This window comes from Pieris napi, chromosome 4, assembly GCF_905475465.1.
Source record: "Pieris napi chromosome 4, ilPieNapi1.2, whole genome shotgun sequence".
In the NCBI taxonomy this organism is placed as follows: Eukaryota; Metazoa; Arthropoda; class Insecta; order Lepidoptera; family Pieridae; genus Pieris; species Pieris napi.
The window spans coordinates 6,701,811-6,720,815 of NC_062237.1; the positions used below are offsets into that span (position 1 = coordinate 6,701,811).

The 19,005-nt window shown below is 34.1% G+C and overlaps 1 protein-coding gene across 1 annotated transcript in view; it reads right to left on the reverse strand.

Moving 5' to 3' along the window:
• Positions 1-19,005, reverse strand: part of LOC125048843 (metabotropic glutamate receptor 2-like) — a 150,456-nt gene that overhangs the window by 53,829 nt on the left and 77,622 nt on the right. The window contains exons 5-7 of the mRNA XM_047647762.1: positions 15,984-16,070; positions 12,031-12,114; positions 711-855 (exon numbers count right to left, since the gene is read on the reverse strand). Coding sequence (XP_047503718.1) covers positions 711-855; positions 12,031-12,114; positions 15,984-16,070 — 316 coding nt within the window. The remainder of the gene's footprint in view (positions 1-710; positions 856-12,030; positions 12,115-15,983; positions 16,071-19,005) is intronic.

Below are 19,005 nucleotides of genomic sequence, written 5' to 3' on the forward strand. Positions count from 1 at the left end.
TGTATTCCGTTTTTGGCTTTTGTGTACAACGTAATTGTTTGGATAATGTTTAGTGAGTAGCTGTAGGAATACTGTGGAGCAAATAAATAAATAAATAATTTTCTTTATTTGTAACTAGATATTATATGTATACAATATGTGTAAGGTTGTGGTACTTGTATAAATACATATCTACATAGGTACAAGTAATTATGGGTCAACTACACTTTGCAACTGGCATGTCAACAGCCACTCCGCAGTTTAAGCATACTCACTTTCAGATCACAACTACCTAAGGAAAATTCAAACCCTTGCATAAATTTCTACTTATTTAACCTGGCGATTACTATAATCAATAAATAAAATATAGTGCAATTTTTAAACTACCTAAAGGTGCCAGCTATTATTATTATTTATTGATGATCAAAAAACAACAGCCTTCCATTTCTTCTATAGGTTATTTAAATATGCTTAAACCCATATAGGTATAAGTCAAAATCAAATCAATCAAAATCGCAAGAATGCTGGTTGCATTTATCAAAACCAAAAATCGATGACATGTATCAGACACAGAAGGAACTGATCACCTACTGGTCTATAAAATAAAAATGATTGTAGAAACGGATGCATTAGATGCAAGAACCATAAAGGGCGACACTGGATTATTATTTAAAAAAAAAAACCATATTATTATAGCCTATATGCCTATAATCGGATACATAGACTCTCACCTCGTGCTCTGGGCTTAGTCAGAAGTTTCTGAACGATGTCATCGTAGGAGCTCTCATCAGCTACACCAGAATCCTTCACTAGCTTCTCCTTTACAGCTATGCATATTCCGTTACGCGCTAAAAGAGCCTCTAACTCCTCAAAAGCCTGAAACAAATTGAAAAGTATCTAGTTATGTGACAGGCAAAAAATAAATAAACTTAGCTTTAGGTACCCCAGAAATAACTATTACGTGTATTAGCCGCCTATATTAGTTGGCAGTAGCTCGGAAGTCTGGGGAATTTTCCTTTCAATGAATTTTCTAGAAATGTATGTTGAAGTACTAGTCTGTCAAAAGGCTTTAGCTTTGAGAGACAAAGAATGAGACAATAGACCAAGTTAAGCGCTCTTAACTAGGCAAAATTAGACTTCAATATTCCATCAATATTGGAACTTTCATCCTCTTATGCCCTTCCTAATCATTAGGTTTCTTCTTATTCATAAGTTTTATCATTATTATTTTTTTAATGACAAAGCACTGAATTACTATTTGATGTTTATTCTCCTTTTAAAAAGTAAGTCTGCCCACTTTCTGTATCACCATGACCGTGCTAGGACCATGTTAGACGAGCTATTTTTATAAAAATATCTGATACGTGACATGTTATAGCACGCTCATGTTATACGATGGTGTGGAGGGTACGGTAAGAATTGCAAAATTGTTAAGCTCTTTAAAGCTCGTGTTTTAACTCTAATGGAAACACAATTTTAAACCGAAACGACGCATACTGTTCATTGTCAGAAACGTTTCATGAAAAGCGTTTCAGTCCATTACTTTATTTAATTGTGACAATGTACTTTGCCAGGGTAGGAAATATGGTTTGTATTGTCAGTTTTTATGAACGTACAATGTGAGTGGAGCCAAAATACTCTGAATTGCCAGCGGTATTAACATGCAGGAGTGCATAAGGCGTAAAAAGGAAACTATACCACCTCTTTATGTGAAATTAACAATATGTACTATTCTGTTTAGTATTCAATAAAGTCGCTGAGTTGTAGCATGTCAATTACCAATATAATACAACGGGCACTAAGTTGTTTTCATCAATAGACTTATTCAGAAGAAAGATCTATAAACTCTATATGGTATAATGTATGACAATATATATATGTCGCAGCCAACTAACTTAATTAGCCGTTCAAATAACAGCCTAGCCGTTTAATCAGTGGCCTGAAAGATGTTCAGTCAGTTGATCAAACAGCTAGGCAAATGACTTGAATTGATGACGTTTAATTACTTGCCTAGCCTGTTGACTGTTTATTTAAATTTAATTCCAATTTCTGCCACTCTCAAACTTGAAAGGAAACTCTTCAAACTGTCAATATGGCGTAGGCAAACCACAACTTTGGTAGTGACAATAATAATGTGAATTTGACTTAAGCAATTAAATTTTAAAAGAAATATTTTTATGTCATAATATGTTTATCTTTTTTATTTCTGCCAAATAATGACTATCGTACGAATGGCCTAAGCATTAGCCAGCCAGTTTATTAAGGTGGGAACTGACCAACGTTACGAGGTGTAATGTAACATGTAATGTAATGTTACACAGCGAGCATTCGTGCAGTCAGTACGTCGTGTTACGGGGAAACCAACGAGCAACGAGCCGCTCGTTGCTCGCTTTGAGTGCAACGAGCGGCCGTCGGTTTTTTGGCGAATCCTTTGACTGTTACGCGGTTCAGTAATTACGGGTCGCACGTCGCGAGTGATCATGATTATGATTTTCTATAAATTGTGTCTTTTTTAAGTACTTTTGGTCCAATTAAATTCAACAGTTCTTCAAAATCGAGACCTGCGTACAAAGTTTTAATACTGTCCAGTAATCATTTGGTTTTTAATATTGCAATCAATAACAAACCACCTCATACGCCTTTGTGTTTTAAAATAAGTATTATGTCCAGTAACATGTTTTCTTCTTCTTAATTTGAATGAAACAATAATTAAATAGTATGAAAGATATCAACACGTCCTCACTGTCGGCCATCTCGTGAACACTGGCGGCGAAAGCGGAGCACAGAGTTTTTACGAACATGTTACGCTGATTTAAAAACACAGCGTAAAGGTGGGAACTGACCAACGTTACGAGGTGTAATGTAACATGTAATGTAACATGTAATGTAATGTTACACAGCGAACATTCGTGCAGTCAGTACGTCGTGTTACGGGGAAACACGACGTAACACGACGTACTGACTGCACGAATGCTCGCTGTGTAACATTACATTACATGTTACATTACACCTCGTAACGTTGGTCAGTTCCCACCTTAACATGCTCGATGCGTAATACGCTCGATGCGAATGCTACATTACACCTCGTAACTTTGGTCAGTTCCCACCTTTAAATGTTGTATCAAACGTTTCGGCTGAATATCTTTCAGGCCGCTAGTTAAACGGCTAGGCTGTTAAATGAACGGCTAATTAAGTTAATTGGCTGCGACATATATATGCTATAATGTGACAAGCGCAGTAATTAATAAATAATATACAGTATAAGATGTTCACATCAATTTTGGTAATACAATTCACAGCCGAAATGAAATACGCACAATGCTATGTCAACAACATTCTGTTGGACGTGGGATATTATCAAGTGCTCACTGAGTATAAGTGACAATTGAATTGAATGAAGGATCGATTTGATTGGTTAAGCCCTCTGAAGTTGAGTTTAAAAGTGCCAATAAATTTAGCTGACATTTTTTTTAGGCTTTCGAAAACTCCAAGTACTCATAGGCTTACGTACCTACACAATTTTTTGCCTTTTATCTAAAACATTGAGTAAACCTTGTAATAGTACGGGAGCTAGCAACGTTTGAAAAGAAAGAATTTTAGGTCAGCTGATTTTGTTATATGTCTTCCTTCTTGCACTTTCGGTTAGAGTCTGGGCTATCTGGCTGGCGGTAGCGGTTGGGTTCATTAGTGCGCATCCTACCTGTCCAGGTAATAATCCTGGATTTTAAAAGCATTTTAAGAAGCGTAATTTTTAATTTTTAAATAAGACTTATTTCAAAACGAAAAATTAAAAAGTATGTCAGGTAGACTTCTACCTGACATACTTTTTTTTATTGCCAGACATTTTTGACAACGCTATGTGCCAGACGTGATTTTAAGTTTTCTTTTTATAAAAATTTCAAAGTATTTTATAATGTCTGTAATTTTAATATTATGTTATTTAAATATAAGAAAACCTAAAAATTAATTTGCCAGACATTAATTCGATTGTTAAGCCTTGAATTAAAATGAAAAAGTCATGAAAAGTATTGCAGTATAATGCTAGTAGTTCGAGAGAGACAATTGCAGAATAAGTCGAGAATGAGACAGAGAACCATTACAAAAGTAAATTACTTGTCACTGTTCATATAATAATAATAATAATTCTTTCTCGAAAACGTTGCTACCTCCCGTACTATAACACTAGTAAAATGTCGAAAGTTTCCTTAAAAAGTCAATGCTGTCCATAAGATATTACTGTGTTGATAAAATACAATTCCCTGAACAGTCTCCGCTTGGAGTTGCCGGACAAAAGTTCCCCAAGGACACATACTGCATCCAAAAGTGCCAGCAGTCCGAATTCGCTGAAACTATTCCATTCAAGTAATGGCAGTAATAACTTCTACGCGGAAAGTTTTGAGACAAATTTTTACCTTGCTCTTAGAATGTGCCTGGAAACTTATATTTTATGTTGTTACTACCTCTAAATTAGCCTCCAAAAAGCTTGGTGTGCTCAGCAAGGCGAGGCGGTACTTCACTCCGGGCCACCGCATGCAACTATATAAAGCGCAAATTCGGCCCCACATGGAGTACTGCTCTCACCTCTGGGCGGGGGCTCCCCAGTACCAGCTCCTTCCACTTGACCGTATACAACGCAGAGCGGTTCGAATCGTCGACGACCAATCCCTCTCCGAGCGGCTTGATCCTTTGGCGTTGCGTAGAGATGTGGGGTCACTCTGCATCTTCTACCGCATTTACCATGGAGAGTGTTCAGAGGAGTTGTTCGGATTAATACCTGCAGCTGAATTTCATCATCGGACGTCGAGACAGAATACGAAATTCCACCCGTATCACCTCGACGTCCGCCGTTCCACAACTGAGCGTTTTTCAAGGCAGTTTTTGCCGCGCACAACCACTATGTGGAACCAGCTGCCCACTGAAGTATTTCCGAACCAATTCGACTTAGGGTCCTTCAAGAAAAGAGCGTACCTATTCTTAAAAGGCCGGCAACGCACTCGCGAGCCCTCTGGCATTGAGAGTGTCCATGGGCGGCGGTATCACTTAACATCAGGTGAGCCTCCTGCCCGTTTGCCCCCCGTTCTATAAAAAAAAAAAAAAAAAAAAAACCTCCTATTCAAGTTTACTTATGTATAAGGTTTATGTATAATGTTGACACAAGAATTGAGTCTTTATATTAAACGAGTTCTTTTTATTTATACCTATATACCTCCGTATATACCTTAAAGGTGTTGGCGATTTGAGTTGATAAATTAGAACAATCGTAATAGAAAATATAATTAAATATTTTTACATTTTAAGAGCTTTAAAAAAAGGTTCCATTTTTTTAAATTGAAGCAAATATGTGTGGTTTACACTAGAATTTTCAAGAATTAAATACTATTATAACCCTTCAATACTTTAATATATACAACTGTTTCTTAAATTCGTTAATAGCTTTCAATTATGAATGCACTTGATTAATGACGATTTTCAACTAACAAACATTATTGCCTGAATAGATTAAGACAAAAGAAAAAGTTGTGTGGTTTTACATAAATGAGTAGTGACTGAAATTAATTAAATTACTTGAATAAATAGCAATTATATTCGTAAATGGGGCGTACACAGTTCGTTAGACAATTCTATAGTTTCCCACAAATATTATATCATTTTCTTACATTTCCCCAGCAATATTAATTTTCTTGCGTCGTTAGCAATTTCCGAGGCAGATGTGAAAACGTGTGGTAATACAAATGTACATTTAATTACCAAAGTAAAACCGCGCACGATTTTAGTACAGTTCAACGTTGTAGCAATTAAGAACAAGGCTTTGAAATTTAAGGCTAAATAAAAAAGGGTCTAGGGTTAAACAAGAATTAAGAACAGAGCGCCTTTTTCATGTGTATTGGTACGTACCAAGGCAATGCACACTCAAACTCTCTGGTATTGTGTCTTAAGGAAATGCATAAAAATTTTTTAAAGATTTAAAAGATTCTAGTATGGAAATTGACTAGCTACATAATGAAACCTAGATGAAATCACTGAACAATTACAATTTAACGATATGCAATGCTAAAGTAACAACTGGTTTTATGGATATACGTAGGTCTGTACTACAATTGGTACGAACGGATTGGCATGAACGTAAAACTCATATATTCACTATATTTTTGAAAAATCGTGGGACAAGTAACAACCACACTTTTGCATCCGGGGTCAGCCGTCTTTCCAAATACTTATTAATAAAAATGTAAAATAGGTTTACAGATATTCAATATCAAATAAGATTACAATAATTGCTTACATGAGATTACATATCAACTTAAAAGGTTGTAGTTTATTGTTTATCAGAATGCCAAATAATAAAATGACTGCTTCACGACTGATTTGAGAGCGACCGCTGATGCGAAAACCGCTGTGTGAGTTCGAAAAGTGAGTTACAGAATCGCAGGGCAGTATTTAGATACCTATGTATTGCTTAAGGATTTCTTTTGAAGTTGTTTGGTGAGTGCACACACTTAAAAGTATTCGTAGAAGCTACGTTATACATACTTCCATTGCTAATTTAAAATTAAATTGTATTCGCACGTAAGTATTCAACATTACATTTATAGCGAACATTGTAAATGTTAAATACATTTTAGTAAATACACCAGTTTTCAATTTAGTGAGTGTTGCTTGTATGCATGTATTTAAAGCCATTCAACTGATTGCCCGTGATTTAATAGTATAATATTTATACATTAGCTCACCATTTACATCAATGAGTAATTCAGATGTTTATATTGAAAAAAGTATCATTTAAAAAGGAAATAATGTATATTTTAAAAGATTATACATTGAAATAAGCGTGACAATAAATCAGTTAGTAGTTTTTAGGTCTGATTAGATAGATATCTAAATCTGTTTCATGATCATTTGTCAGTCTAAAGGCAAGCAGGTGTTCGGTATTCTGTGCTTAACACACGCCGTCGAATTTTTGGCTTACACCCAAAAAGCCGGCCAAGCAAGCCGGTTTCCTCACGATGTTTTCCTTCACCGTTCGAACGAATGATAAATGCACACATATAAAGAAGACAGACTACACACACTTACAGACTGTAAGGGATGAGAGTCGCACGCTGAAGCCACTGCACTGCTTTTTAAGCATTGGGCGTATTAAAATAGTGTTTAGAAAGAGTTTTAAAATTAGCAACTGTTTTCAGATTTCATTATGGGGTTTTTAGCCATTTACTAACTATACATTAAAGGCGCATCTATTGACTAGCGGGTGACCATGAGCTGCGCTATTTATCTTTTATGGTCAACCGAAAAGAAGCGTAGCGGTATCAGCAACATTCACAAACAGACCATGAATCTTTTTGAAACGGTAAACTCGAAACCTTTTTCTATGAACTTGCCTAATAAGCACAAAATGCGTAAAGGTTAACCCTTGTCAAGTGAGCCTTAAACTAAGATCACAGCTAAGGTATTCCGGTCTTTCGGAAAATGCTTAATTTTCTGCCGATGTGGTAACAGGTTCAAACAGGTTTAGACATACCACCTTCCCGGACAACCTTTATAGTATATTACGTCAATTAAATCCATGAAATATGTTTATTTATTGTATATAATATTGTATTATTAGAGTTTAAAATCGTGTAGTGATAGTTCTTAAAAAGGAATGATAAAATGGTACTTAAAGTAGTGATAGTCTATAGTGGTTAAGCGTCGAGTTATACTTGTCGTGTATATGATTTGCAGTGAAGGATTTTCCATCTTATGTTGCTATCACTGTTGGTATGGTATGGCTGTTGGTATCACCTCCAAATCGTGAGAAACATTAATTAAAAAAAAAATATTTGGGTAAGAAATTAAAGAAAGTTTTGATTTTCAATATTATTTCCATTGTCAATATAATGAATTGTATAACAACTGCTTTTACTGATTAGGTCTACTTTTACTTACTAGTGGGACTCGACAGACGTTGTCCTGCATGATATTTCAAGCCATTAGGCAATTAAACAAAGCGCCATTTGCCGGGCAGATTTGTGAAATGTTAAGGGTGGTCCGGTCCACCCCAAATTTTTTATTTTTATTTTTTAGATAAAACTTTTTGTTTATATTTTTTTTATGATACGGCATACAGAAATACATACAAAATGAATTCCCCTAATTTTCATTTTTTTCACATTTTTACTTACTAAAAAAAAATCCTAGAAATAATGTACATGGCAAAACAAACGTTTGCCGGGTCAGCTAGTATTATATAAAAAAAACATGAATGAACGTATTTCTATTGAACATAGACGAACTTGCCGTCCAAAATATTAAACTAGATAGATCCCGGAAATGATTCAAGAACCCGATACAGTCAAGTTAACCATTGTGGTTATTAAATTTGGTAGACATACAAGTTAACAATCAGATTACGAAATAGCTAGTTCAAGACAATGGTTCAGAAGTTGTACGTGGCAATTCAATTACGAAGGAACTTGTAGGGAGAAGTCGTTAGTGTAGCTTAGATTGAAATTAAGCTATCTAAGCTACACAAATCGATCGAGCATCATGGGCCAGATTGTCAAAGGAACAAATTAAACTTTTTGTTATAAATTTACGAAAGTTTAAATTATACTCTAAACTCTTACTCAACCAATTTTTGTGTTCTTAATAGCATTTTAGTTTTATTTTATTGTATTCAGACTCGAATATTTTTTTAAAGATAAAAATAAAGTTAAAGCTTGGTGACGGTAATTTTACTTGAACTATATATGCACTAAATAATCGAAGGTTACTAATTGGTAAGGTAGAGAGAGTATTTAATTATAAGATACATTTGCAAGCCGCGAAGCTGCCTTGCGATTCTGTAACTCACACAGCGGCGGTCGCGTTGAAATCAGTCGTAAAGCAGTCATTTTACGATTTGTCATTCTGATAAGGAGGGAGCTTGTAGTTAATTGCTTATCAGAATGCCAAATCGTTGAGAGTTCGAAAAGTGAGTTACAGAATAGCAAGGCAGAACTAACGTAATTCATAACACAAGTTATAAGTGGCACGAGCTATGTATATTATATTCTAAAGTAACTCATTGGACAGGCTCGTTTCATATAACGTTTTAGCAACATACATTGTCTATCTACTGTGGTTAAATTCAATTGCTTTACTAAGCCGGCCAGCAATTGGCTTGGAATCAGTAGGTTTGCAATTCATCGATTGTATGACATCGCTTTGGTTAAATATTAAATCAGGTTCAAACGATATTGCCCTTTAACCGCAGAGTATATTTTAAATTATAAAAACAACAGATTTAAATATTAAATAGCTTAGAACGAAATAAATGTTATATTTTTTTTATATTGACCACGAAATAAACTATCATATAGTAGACCAGGGTCGATAATTTTTGAAACAAAAAAAAATTACAGTAGGATGAAAACCATTAGAAAAGCAGGGGAATATGATCAAAATGAAAGGAAAAATAAATTACGGTCGATCCGAGTTCGGGAAGTGGGAGGGGGTGGGTTTTTAAGGGTGAAAATTTTTTTATCTTGATTTCCGGCAAAACTACAAGTCCTATGGAAAAAAGTTAAATGGCAAAGTTGTAGGTCATAAAAAGATCGACAACTTTTGTATTTGCAATTTTTTCACATAACCTCAAAATTTAGGTGAAAAATTCAAAAAACCAAGTTTTTGATTTTTTATTTATATCTTTTTCAAAAAAAATTTTTTTTCTACGAAATTTGGTGAAAACTTACCTTAATATATCCCAAATATACTGTAATTTATTTGATTAAAAATATTTATTTTTTCGCCTCATTTTAACACAATATCAAAAAAGCACCCTAATTTTCAATCGAAAATTCTGACGTCAAAATTTCAGCTTTTTTCAAAAAGTTTGGGGGCTTTCAGTTCGTTGAAATCTCTACTTTCCTATGGTAAAAAAAATATATATATTACAATAGCAAATCTTCTCAGAAAATGCAAAAAATCGTATGCAGTAACGCCCAGACCCGTCATCCCCTTCCTTACATCTCTATGAAATACCAAAATTTTAGCCCATCTAAAGGCAAAAATTTTTTTTTAGGTCATTCAGGTATATATAAGTTATCTTAAAATAGTAATAAATAGGCATCTAATTATAATTTAAAGAAGATTCATAGAGAAGTAGGGAAGGGGATGACGGCGTTACTGCATACGATTTTTTGCATTTTCTGAGAAGATTTACTATGGTAATATATATATATTTTTTTACCAAAGGAAAGTAGAGATTTCAGCAAACTGAAAGCCCCCAAAATTTTTGAAAAAAGCTGAAATTTTGACGTCAGAATTTTCGATTGAAAATTAGGGTGCTTTTTTGATATTATGTTAAAATGAGGCGAAAAAATAAATATTTTTAATCAAATAAATTACAGTATATTTGGGACATAATAAGGTAAGTTTTCACCCAATTTCGTAGAAAAAAAATTTTTTTTGAAAAAGATATAAATAAAAAACCAAGAACTTGGTTTTTTGAATTTTTCACCTAAATTTTGAGGTTATGTAAAAAAATTGCAAATACAAAAGTTGTAGATCTTTTTATGACCTACAACTTTGTTTAGGACCCTAGGACTTTTAGTTTTGCCGGAAATCGAGATAAACCGTTTTTTACCCTTAAAACTCCCCCCCTACCCCTTCCCGACCTCAGATCGCCCGTAAATTATTTTTCCTTAAATTTTTATAATATTATCCTCCCTTTCCAATAGGTTTCATCCTACTTTTATTTATTTCAATTTTTATTTATTTTAAAGGCTATCTGCACTGGTCTAAGAATCTGTAAATGAATTTAAATTTAATTAATTGGTGATGCTATGCCTACAGGTTTGCTTATTCTAAGGCTCTCGAGGTACTGAAATTGCTTTGAGTGTACAGTGCAGATACAAATAGTTTGAAGTGAGTAACAATATATCAAAGTAACCACATGAGCGAGCCATACTGGATATACGATATCACACGCCGTGTTTTAAGAATAGTAATCTTAATATTGGTTATCTTTTATTAAACGTTTAGAAACAAAGTCGTGGCATAGAGAAAAACTAGGATTGTTAAATACGTGTTTAAATGTTCGTAGTGGACTATTGTTTAGTAGGTACATGCGTTGAGGACGCCTATGCCACACATATAAATAAATTTTCGATAACTAAAAGCGAATTTAAGTTGATGTTGAGTTTGTTGTTCTAGTTTCCTCATGATATTTTCCTTCACTGTAAAAGCGAGTGCTAAATGCGCACATAGAATGCAATCTATTGGTGCACAGCCGGGGATTGAACCTACGACCTCAGAGATGAATGTCGCACGCTCAAGCCACTAGGACAATATTGATCTAAAAACAAATTAAATGCTATATAAAAACTAATAAATTAATTATTTAACACTCAAAGAGTTAATATTCTACCTCACTTCAAGTATTAAGTAGTAAAGTTACTTACTTTCCACTGTTTCAAAGTTAAACATCCAAGCTTAGATAAAAATTCTAACTGAAGTAGTCTAGCTACTTAACGTGGCAAGAGCTTTTGAACTTTGATCTCCATTCTAAGATAATTCAAGATATTAATTGGCTTTGTTATAAGATAATCGATGACACACCAATTTTTAACGCTAGTTTCAAATAATATAAGAGCAGTGTTGGCCTAATGGCTTCAGTGTGCGACTCTCATCCCTGAGGTCATAGGTTCGATCCCCGGCTGTGCACCAATGGACTTTCTGTCTATGTGCGCAATTAACATTCGCTCGAACGATGAAGGAAAACATCGTGAGGAAACCGGGTTGCCTTAGACCCAAAAAGTCGAGGGCTTGCGTCAGGCACAGGAGTCTGATCACCTACTTGCCTATTAGATTAACAAATTATCATGAAACAGATACAGACATCTGAGGCCCAGACCTACAAAGGTTGTAGCGCCATTGATTTTTGTTTTTCAAAAATTATACCAAGTATTTACAGAGTTTTTTAAAATCCACATAGCTTTTCGAATATTTTCTTTACTCAATTTTTGTAAGGCATTTCATATGTCAGCTATTTCAATATTGAATGATCGCTCAGCAATAGCTCAGCAATACCTTTATTCCATAGCTGGATTCCTCGTAAATGATTGAAACGTAGCTCCATCCAAGCTTTTTCACAATTTCCACCATCGCTCGGACCTGCAATGAAAAAGAATTTGAAAAGCTATTCTTAACTACAGGTATATTTGAAGTTCACATACACATTTTCCGGAAGGCTACTCGACTGTGAATATAATTATATATATTTTCTAGTTTGGCATACACCTTTCACCTTTTTCATAGGTTCGGCAGTTTCTCTTCGCATTAAATTATCGTAGTGGCACATGTTTAATGTAAGTTTCAAGTTGTAAAGGTACTTAATATGACGTATTATAATTTGTTACTTAGTGATGACAGTATTCTAATGGTGAAGAAGTTTCTGAAATCGGTTCAGTAACAAATTTTTTTTTAAGACAATTCACACCAGTTGACCTAGTCCCATGCTAAGCTGGTGAAGCTTGTGTTATGGGTACTAGGCAACGGATATACATACATATTATAGATAGAGATATAAATACATATTTAAACACCCAGAGAATTATTATATATAATATTATCTGCAACTAATAATATATAGTTTAAAATGTATACCCTAAGGCCTTATTAAAGCGCAAAGCGTTGTTTGTATGTCGAAGAATCTCAGAAAAGTATACTTGTTCAGCATCGAATAGATCTGAACAAGAATACTTTTATTATACTCATCGATCTTTCGTTCCCTTGGGAGTCGGTATGATTGATCAGAGTATACATAATTATTGCGTCCCTCTATCCCAAAGGGTCTAGCTATTAGTAACTAAGTCTAATCATAGTAATCCCTAGATCTGAGATAGTTCTAATTCCTTCTACAATACAATAGTAAAAAGGAATGATTTTTTTTGGACTATAATTATGTACCAGTTTTATAAAATAAAACAATCAACATATTATACGACGTTTGTGTTTGGAAATATATATATATATGGTAGGAAGAATAAAAGAATTAAAGGAACTTTTTAAAATGGCAGCGAAACTTAAACTTGCCACCCATTGCACTCAAGATACTACTGTTTATAACTACCATGTATTGTTATAAATATTAAATTTTAAGCTATTGCATAACTTCCATCGCGGGACTTGAGCGTAGAGACCGAATCCAGAAATTCCGTAACGAAAATAACCTAACACAGGATGAAGTAACGTGACGTCTCACATCGGGTGCAGCCGGTACGCGTAAGATTGAGACAGACTATATAGGCGTGTTAGTCTGAGTCTGGTAGAGTGGTAGATTATGGAATTAATATCAAAGAAAAAAAAAATACTGCACAAATAAAAAATTAATAAATAATTGCATAAGTTGATAAAAAATGCTATGCAATAGCTTTACCGTGGCAGTCCCAGAGTGCCATACGTTTTTTTTTAATATAATAAAAACTACAAACAAATAACTCTAATTATTGAAAGCCGAAAGTTCCACTCGAAATAATTTGAGTATTGAATTTAAGCGCGTTACACGGTCGTAGTTGCCAACTTTCGCTCCGCAATCGTCACACTAACTTGCTACTTATTAATTCTATTCCAACAATCCAATTTAATTTGTGTCGCGTCATTGTACTATGTCACTCGAATGTTTATAATCACTCATTGTAAATGTTTGCGTGATACAAATGTTGCAAACACCGAATTTAGTCGGGATTTAATCGAGTCGTGGCAGAGACTTTTGAATCATTAACAATGATTTTATAATCGAATTAAGAGTTGCTCATTATCTCTTATAGTAGATAATAGTTATATGATACATCTCAGCTATACGCGATAAGTTACGACTGACTTAAGGAAACATTGTGTGCGAAAAACCATTATTAACGTCTGAATTGAATCTTTGAATCTATTGTAAAAAAAAGCTAAGTCTAATTAGACCTACAACGCACTAGCGGCTGGCCGCAATGCGGTGTGCCGCTGCGGCGGGCCGCACATCGATTATTACATGAAACCGCACGATAACAACGCACTGACTTGCGGTCAACCGTCAACCGCTCCGGTTGATCTGGAGCTGCGGCGAGCCGCACCGGTTGAATAATGCGGCGCGCCGCGTCCCTCCACGCACTCGATGCGGTTAGCCGCAAATACCACGTCCTACCCGCCTCAGTCATCGCTTGTTCCTTGCGCTAGACACTATGCGGAGATTTTTTGACGATATTTTCTACGATTATATAAATAAATAACTGCCGCAACTTCTTCAACGTCCACCATGCGCAATATTTCAAGAAGCACTGACGAGTGACGATTGCGGCAGACCGCAATACGACCGCAATAGGGACGGTTAGCCGGAATACGGCATGCCGCTACGGCAGACCGTATATACTGCGGCCTACCGCAGTGGCACACCGCATCACGGCCAGCCGCTAGTGCGTTGTAGGCCTAAATGCACGTGAGTACGGCTCTCGATTTATTATACATTAACTAAGGGTACAGAAACCCAAAGGGTACAGAGCCCACTAAGGGTTTGAACCTTTTTTATATAACAGGGGCAATCGAACAGGAGGATGTTAAGTGATATCGCCCCCGAAAGTGTACATTTACATTGCCGGAAGGCTTGCAAGTTGCCACCCTTTTAAGAATTGGAACACTCTTTTCTTAATGAACCCGAAGTTGAATTAGTTCGGAAATACCTCAGGGGGTAGTTTCTATATAGCAATGGCAAAAATTGCCTTAAAAATAATAACCATTAAGCATTAAGCTACATCACAGTACACATTCAATTACTTAAAATTAAAAGCACCAGAGAAATAACACATAATCGTAAATTAAAAGTAAATAAATAAAAAAAAATTCTTTGAAAATGGTTCTAAGCCATTGCGCGGAAATAGAATGTCCACATTACATGTACAAACTCTTAGATTAAGCCTTTGTGCATTTGCCAAAAAGTTCTCAAGTACCAAAAAACATTTTAAGTGTCTTTTAGAGGATTTTACGTGACCTGCATCACGTGAAATTGATTTTCTGTGGGCATATAGGTAAGAGTAGAAATGTCAACAAAAGATTTTTGCCGTGATTACATCGCTAGAGAATTGTTTAAACATTTTATTATTATTTCGAACTATCTTTAGGGTAACTCTATAACAACATTTATTCTTATTTAGATAAATTTATATTATATAAATTAAAATAGACTGGAATTAAGAACAAAAAGGCTACTAAAAGAACCAAAAATTATCAGCTTAGCCGCTAGTAGTATATTTGATAAAGCGTTTGTAACTTGGCACGACTGAGCTGCTATGCATAATAAAAACTCAGATGAAACCGTCATAGACGTAGAATAGTGACTGAAAAATAGTAAACTTTACAGGGCAGCCATTTCAAAAATTATATAATCATGTTAGTTTTTGTCATAACTATTTTAATTCATATTCCGTTATGAAAAATGGCATACATGCAAACAAAAGGGTTTGTTTTGAAACAAAATAAAAATAATAACATTAAATTACACAGTTTTCTAGAAAAATCACGTCATGTTTCTATCGAATCCGTCACTTTACCGACTGATTAATTTGAAATTTAAAACACATGGATTTTTTGTCAATGTATGAGTAGTATCCAAATATGATAAAAAGTGGATTTTTTTCAAATCTGACTATGTTCTACGATCATGACGAAACGTTTGAATATTTTCCAAAGGATGTCTTCAGGTATCATGACTGTTAAAAACAGTTTATTCTTACGTATCTATTTATACGTAAATTCTAAAGATAAATAATTTGAGCACGGGTGGCCACAAGTCTTGAGTCTGTAAAATATTTAATTGTTAACTTTAAAGTAAGTTTAAAGTGTGTTATATTGAAAAATGTCTATATTTGTAAGTGTTGCGCGTTCAATATATACGTAGTAACCTCTTCAGGGTGCTGTTGGGATTGCTTCATCTGGCCCAGTGCGTAAAAAGAACATTTTTACTCATAAATAATACAACTAACATACATTACAGTAATATTTACCTGATGTAAATCTGATGGTATGGTTCTGGTGAAGTATTCGAAGCGCGCTTTGTTGGAAAGCTCCGGAGATGTTGAAAAGAACGAAACCTATAATAGAAAATACTATATGTAAAACATCATTAACATATGTATTATTATTAGCTAGTCTTAGTATTGACTTACTTGTTAGAAAATTATTATTAAATTCCTAATATGTTCTGATCCTCCAACTTAATTATGAAATTCTAAAATTTAAACATAAAACTTCGTAGATTTTTCTTCCTATTATCGGGAAAATATCAGATTTTGGCCTATGATTTTTTTCTCGTTTATAACTTTGTACACATATTCATTTTATGAAGTTGTTGCTAGAAAGATAAATTGAAAATAAAATGAACTGATATATTGATAATATTAGTATATATGGATTTTTCTTAAAACTGTGCATTTCGCTTAAGCCATCTATAAACCCACACTAAATGCCTATGGTGACAATACCTTACCAAACTCTAAATCCGAATAAAATTGAGTTCATCGAGAAAAATCAATAATACTTTCCGTGGACAATACAGGCCTCTAAAGACGTTTGGTAAATTGAATCAACCCGACCTCAAACATACCTCACAGGTAAAACTAAGTAAAGGTTAGCGGCATCAACCCTCGGAAATTGGTACGCTATATAGTATTATACATATATAATGGGGTAAGTTACTTATATGGAAATAAAAATATATTTCTGCTATTTTAAGTATTGAATTTCAACCATTATTTGTCATCCATTGCGTTTGAAATACATATATGAGTTTAATACTAGCGAAAGAGAATAATTCGGATCGTGTATATACACGTATCACGTATAGTATACACACGTATAGTATACACACGTATAGTATATACTATAGCTAATGTACAAAACACTAGGTAAATTCTACATTCATTTAACAATATTTTCGATGTATATTTCCCAAAGTCAGAGTAGGGTAAAATTAGGTAATTCAGTCGCTAAAGTTTTTTTTCTCCCTGACTAAACAATAACAGTAACATTATACGTACATATATACGTAGTATAATGGTTTCGTAATGCTAGCTAGAAGTACATTATAAGTAGCTATATATATACTAAAACAAGCTATAATGCTCTAGAGTCTAGATGTATCTATTATTTGCCGATAAATAAGATTTGTATTAATTTAAGAAATCATTATTTTTGTTTCTTTCCTTCTAAGTATAAATTTAACTGCAATTAACTCGCGTACTTGTCTATCCGATTGTGAATCAGTAGTAAGATACAAACAATCTATCGGAGCTTACAGGTGACACTCATTATTATACAATAGACGGTATATATAAATGTAAATCAATATAATGTTGTAGCTGAGCCTTATGTAATTAAAACCAAACCCAATTTGCAATGAAACAAATGAAGGTCAACAAACCAGGAATCACGGTAAAAGATTAATCACTTTGTCTCTTGAATTGTCATTATTTCAAAAATGAATATTTTAATTAAATGAGAGGAAGCTCGTGACGGCAACGGAAATTGTTTTGCGGCTTGCTCTAATTTAATTATTTTGAATGACTATTTATTTGCACACATTTCAACTTGGTTTGTAATCTGTTTTGAGCTGGGTTACATTTACATTAGGTAGGTTATATTGAGACAAAGGCGTCTTTGTATCGTATAGTTGCAAAAGACTTTATTTATTTATTTAATTATAAGTAATCTTACAGCTAACATACATAATATTACAAAACAAATACTTAGACAGTACAGAAAGCCAAAACATATTACATAGATAAACAATATTTTATACGAAAAATGAAACAAATAAGCGCATCAATAGACAAAACTATATACAGAAAACTGAAATTTAATATTTAAAACAATAAATAATACTAAATACAACCTAAACAAAATTCGAGTCTTCCCGCCCCTTCAAATATTTTCTCACACGTTCTTTGGTGAGGTGGAAAATATCAATATCTTCATAATTAGTGTCATAGTTAGATAAAACCCGAAACATTGGTGAATTATGCAGGTAATTCGAATTCGTACGAGGCACATGGAACAATTTTGTGTGTCTTGTCGCATATGGAGAAGGAATTTTAAAATTAATTAAGACTTTGTTATAAAATAATGTAAGCCATGTTTTTTATATAGAATCACTAGCTACCCCCGCGAATTTCGTTTCTCCTTAATGCGTAGCCTATCTTTTTAGTACATACCAACATGGAACATTTTGCTATGCTACCCCAGTATGTTTGAATGAAAAGGGTTTTAGACTTTTCTGTAATTTTTCTCCACATAAACCTCAGAGTTCAAGTTTAAATAATTTCTTAACTAAGAAATAAAAATTAAGGGTTGATAGTAGAGGGTAGATGAAAATTTGGGTTTTTTTTTTGGTATGTTCTATCATAAAAAATAAAAACAAAAAATTTAGTTATTAAAAAATAATTGTTTTGGGGTCACCCCTTATCACTTAGGGGGTTGAAAGATAAAAAGTAGCAGATTCTCAGACGTACTGAATATGCAAAAACAATCATAAGAATCGGTCGAGCCATTTCGGAGAAGTATGGGAACGAACATTGTGACACGAGAATTTTATATATATAGAGAAGAGATATTAATGAACGATCATGAATATTACGTAAAACTAAGTCTATATAAGAGCAGTTATCGATGAGGGTGTGACTCTAAATCACCAACGCTATCATAGTATAACAGTCTACACTTCTAATAAAACGGCACAAACAGTCATTTCTTTAACTACTATATTAATTAACGACTATTGTGCTGCACCGTCATTGAAGAAGTCTATAAGATATATTATAACATCGCAAGACGCCTGAATGACGAGTGGGACCGCAGGGCTATCTAGTTAGGTTAGGACAGGGCTCCGCTGTTACCGTATCCCACCAAACGCTAGTGCCACCTTGGGATTTTAGTAGCTACGCATAATAGCGAATTCATAGAACCCCCCCGCAAGCAATCGCGGCGTGGGAATTCATTGCCCCACGTAAAAAAGGTCATAGCTTGTTATTA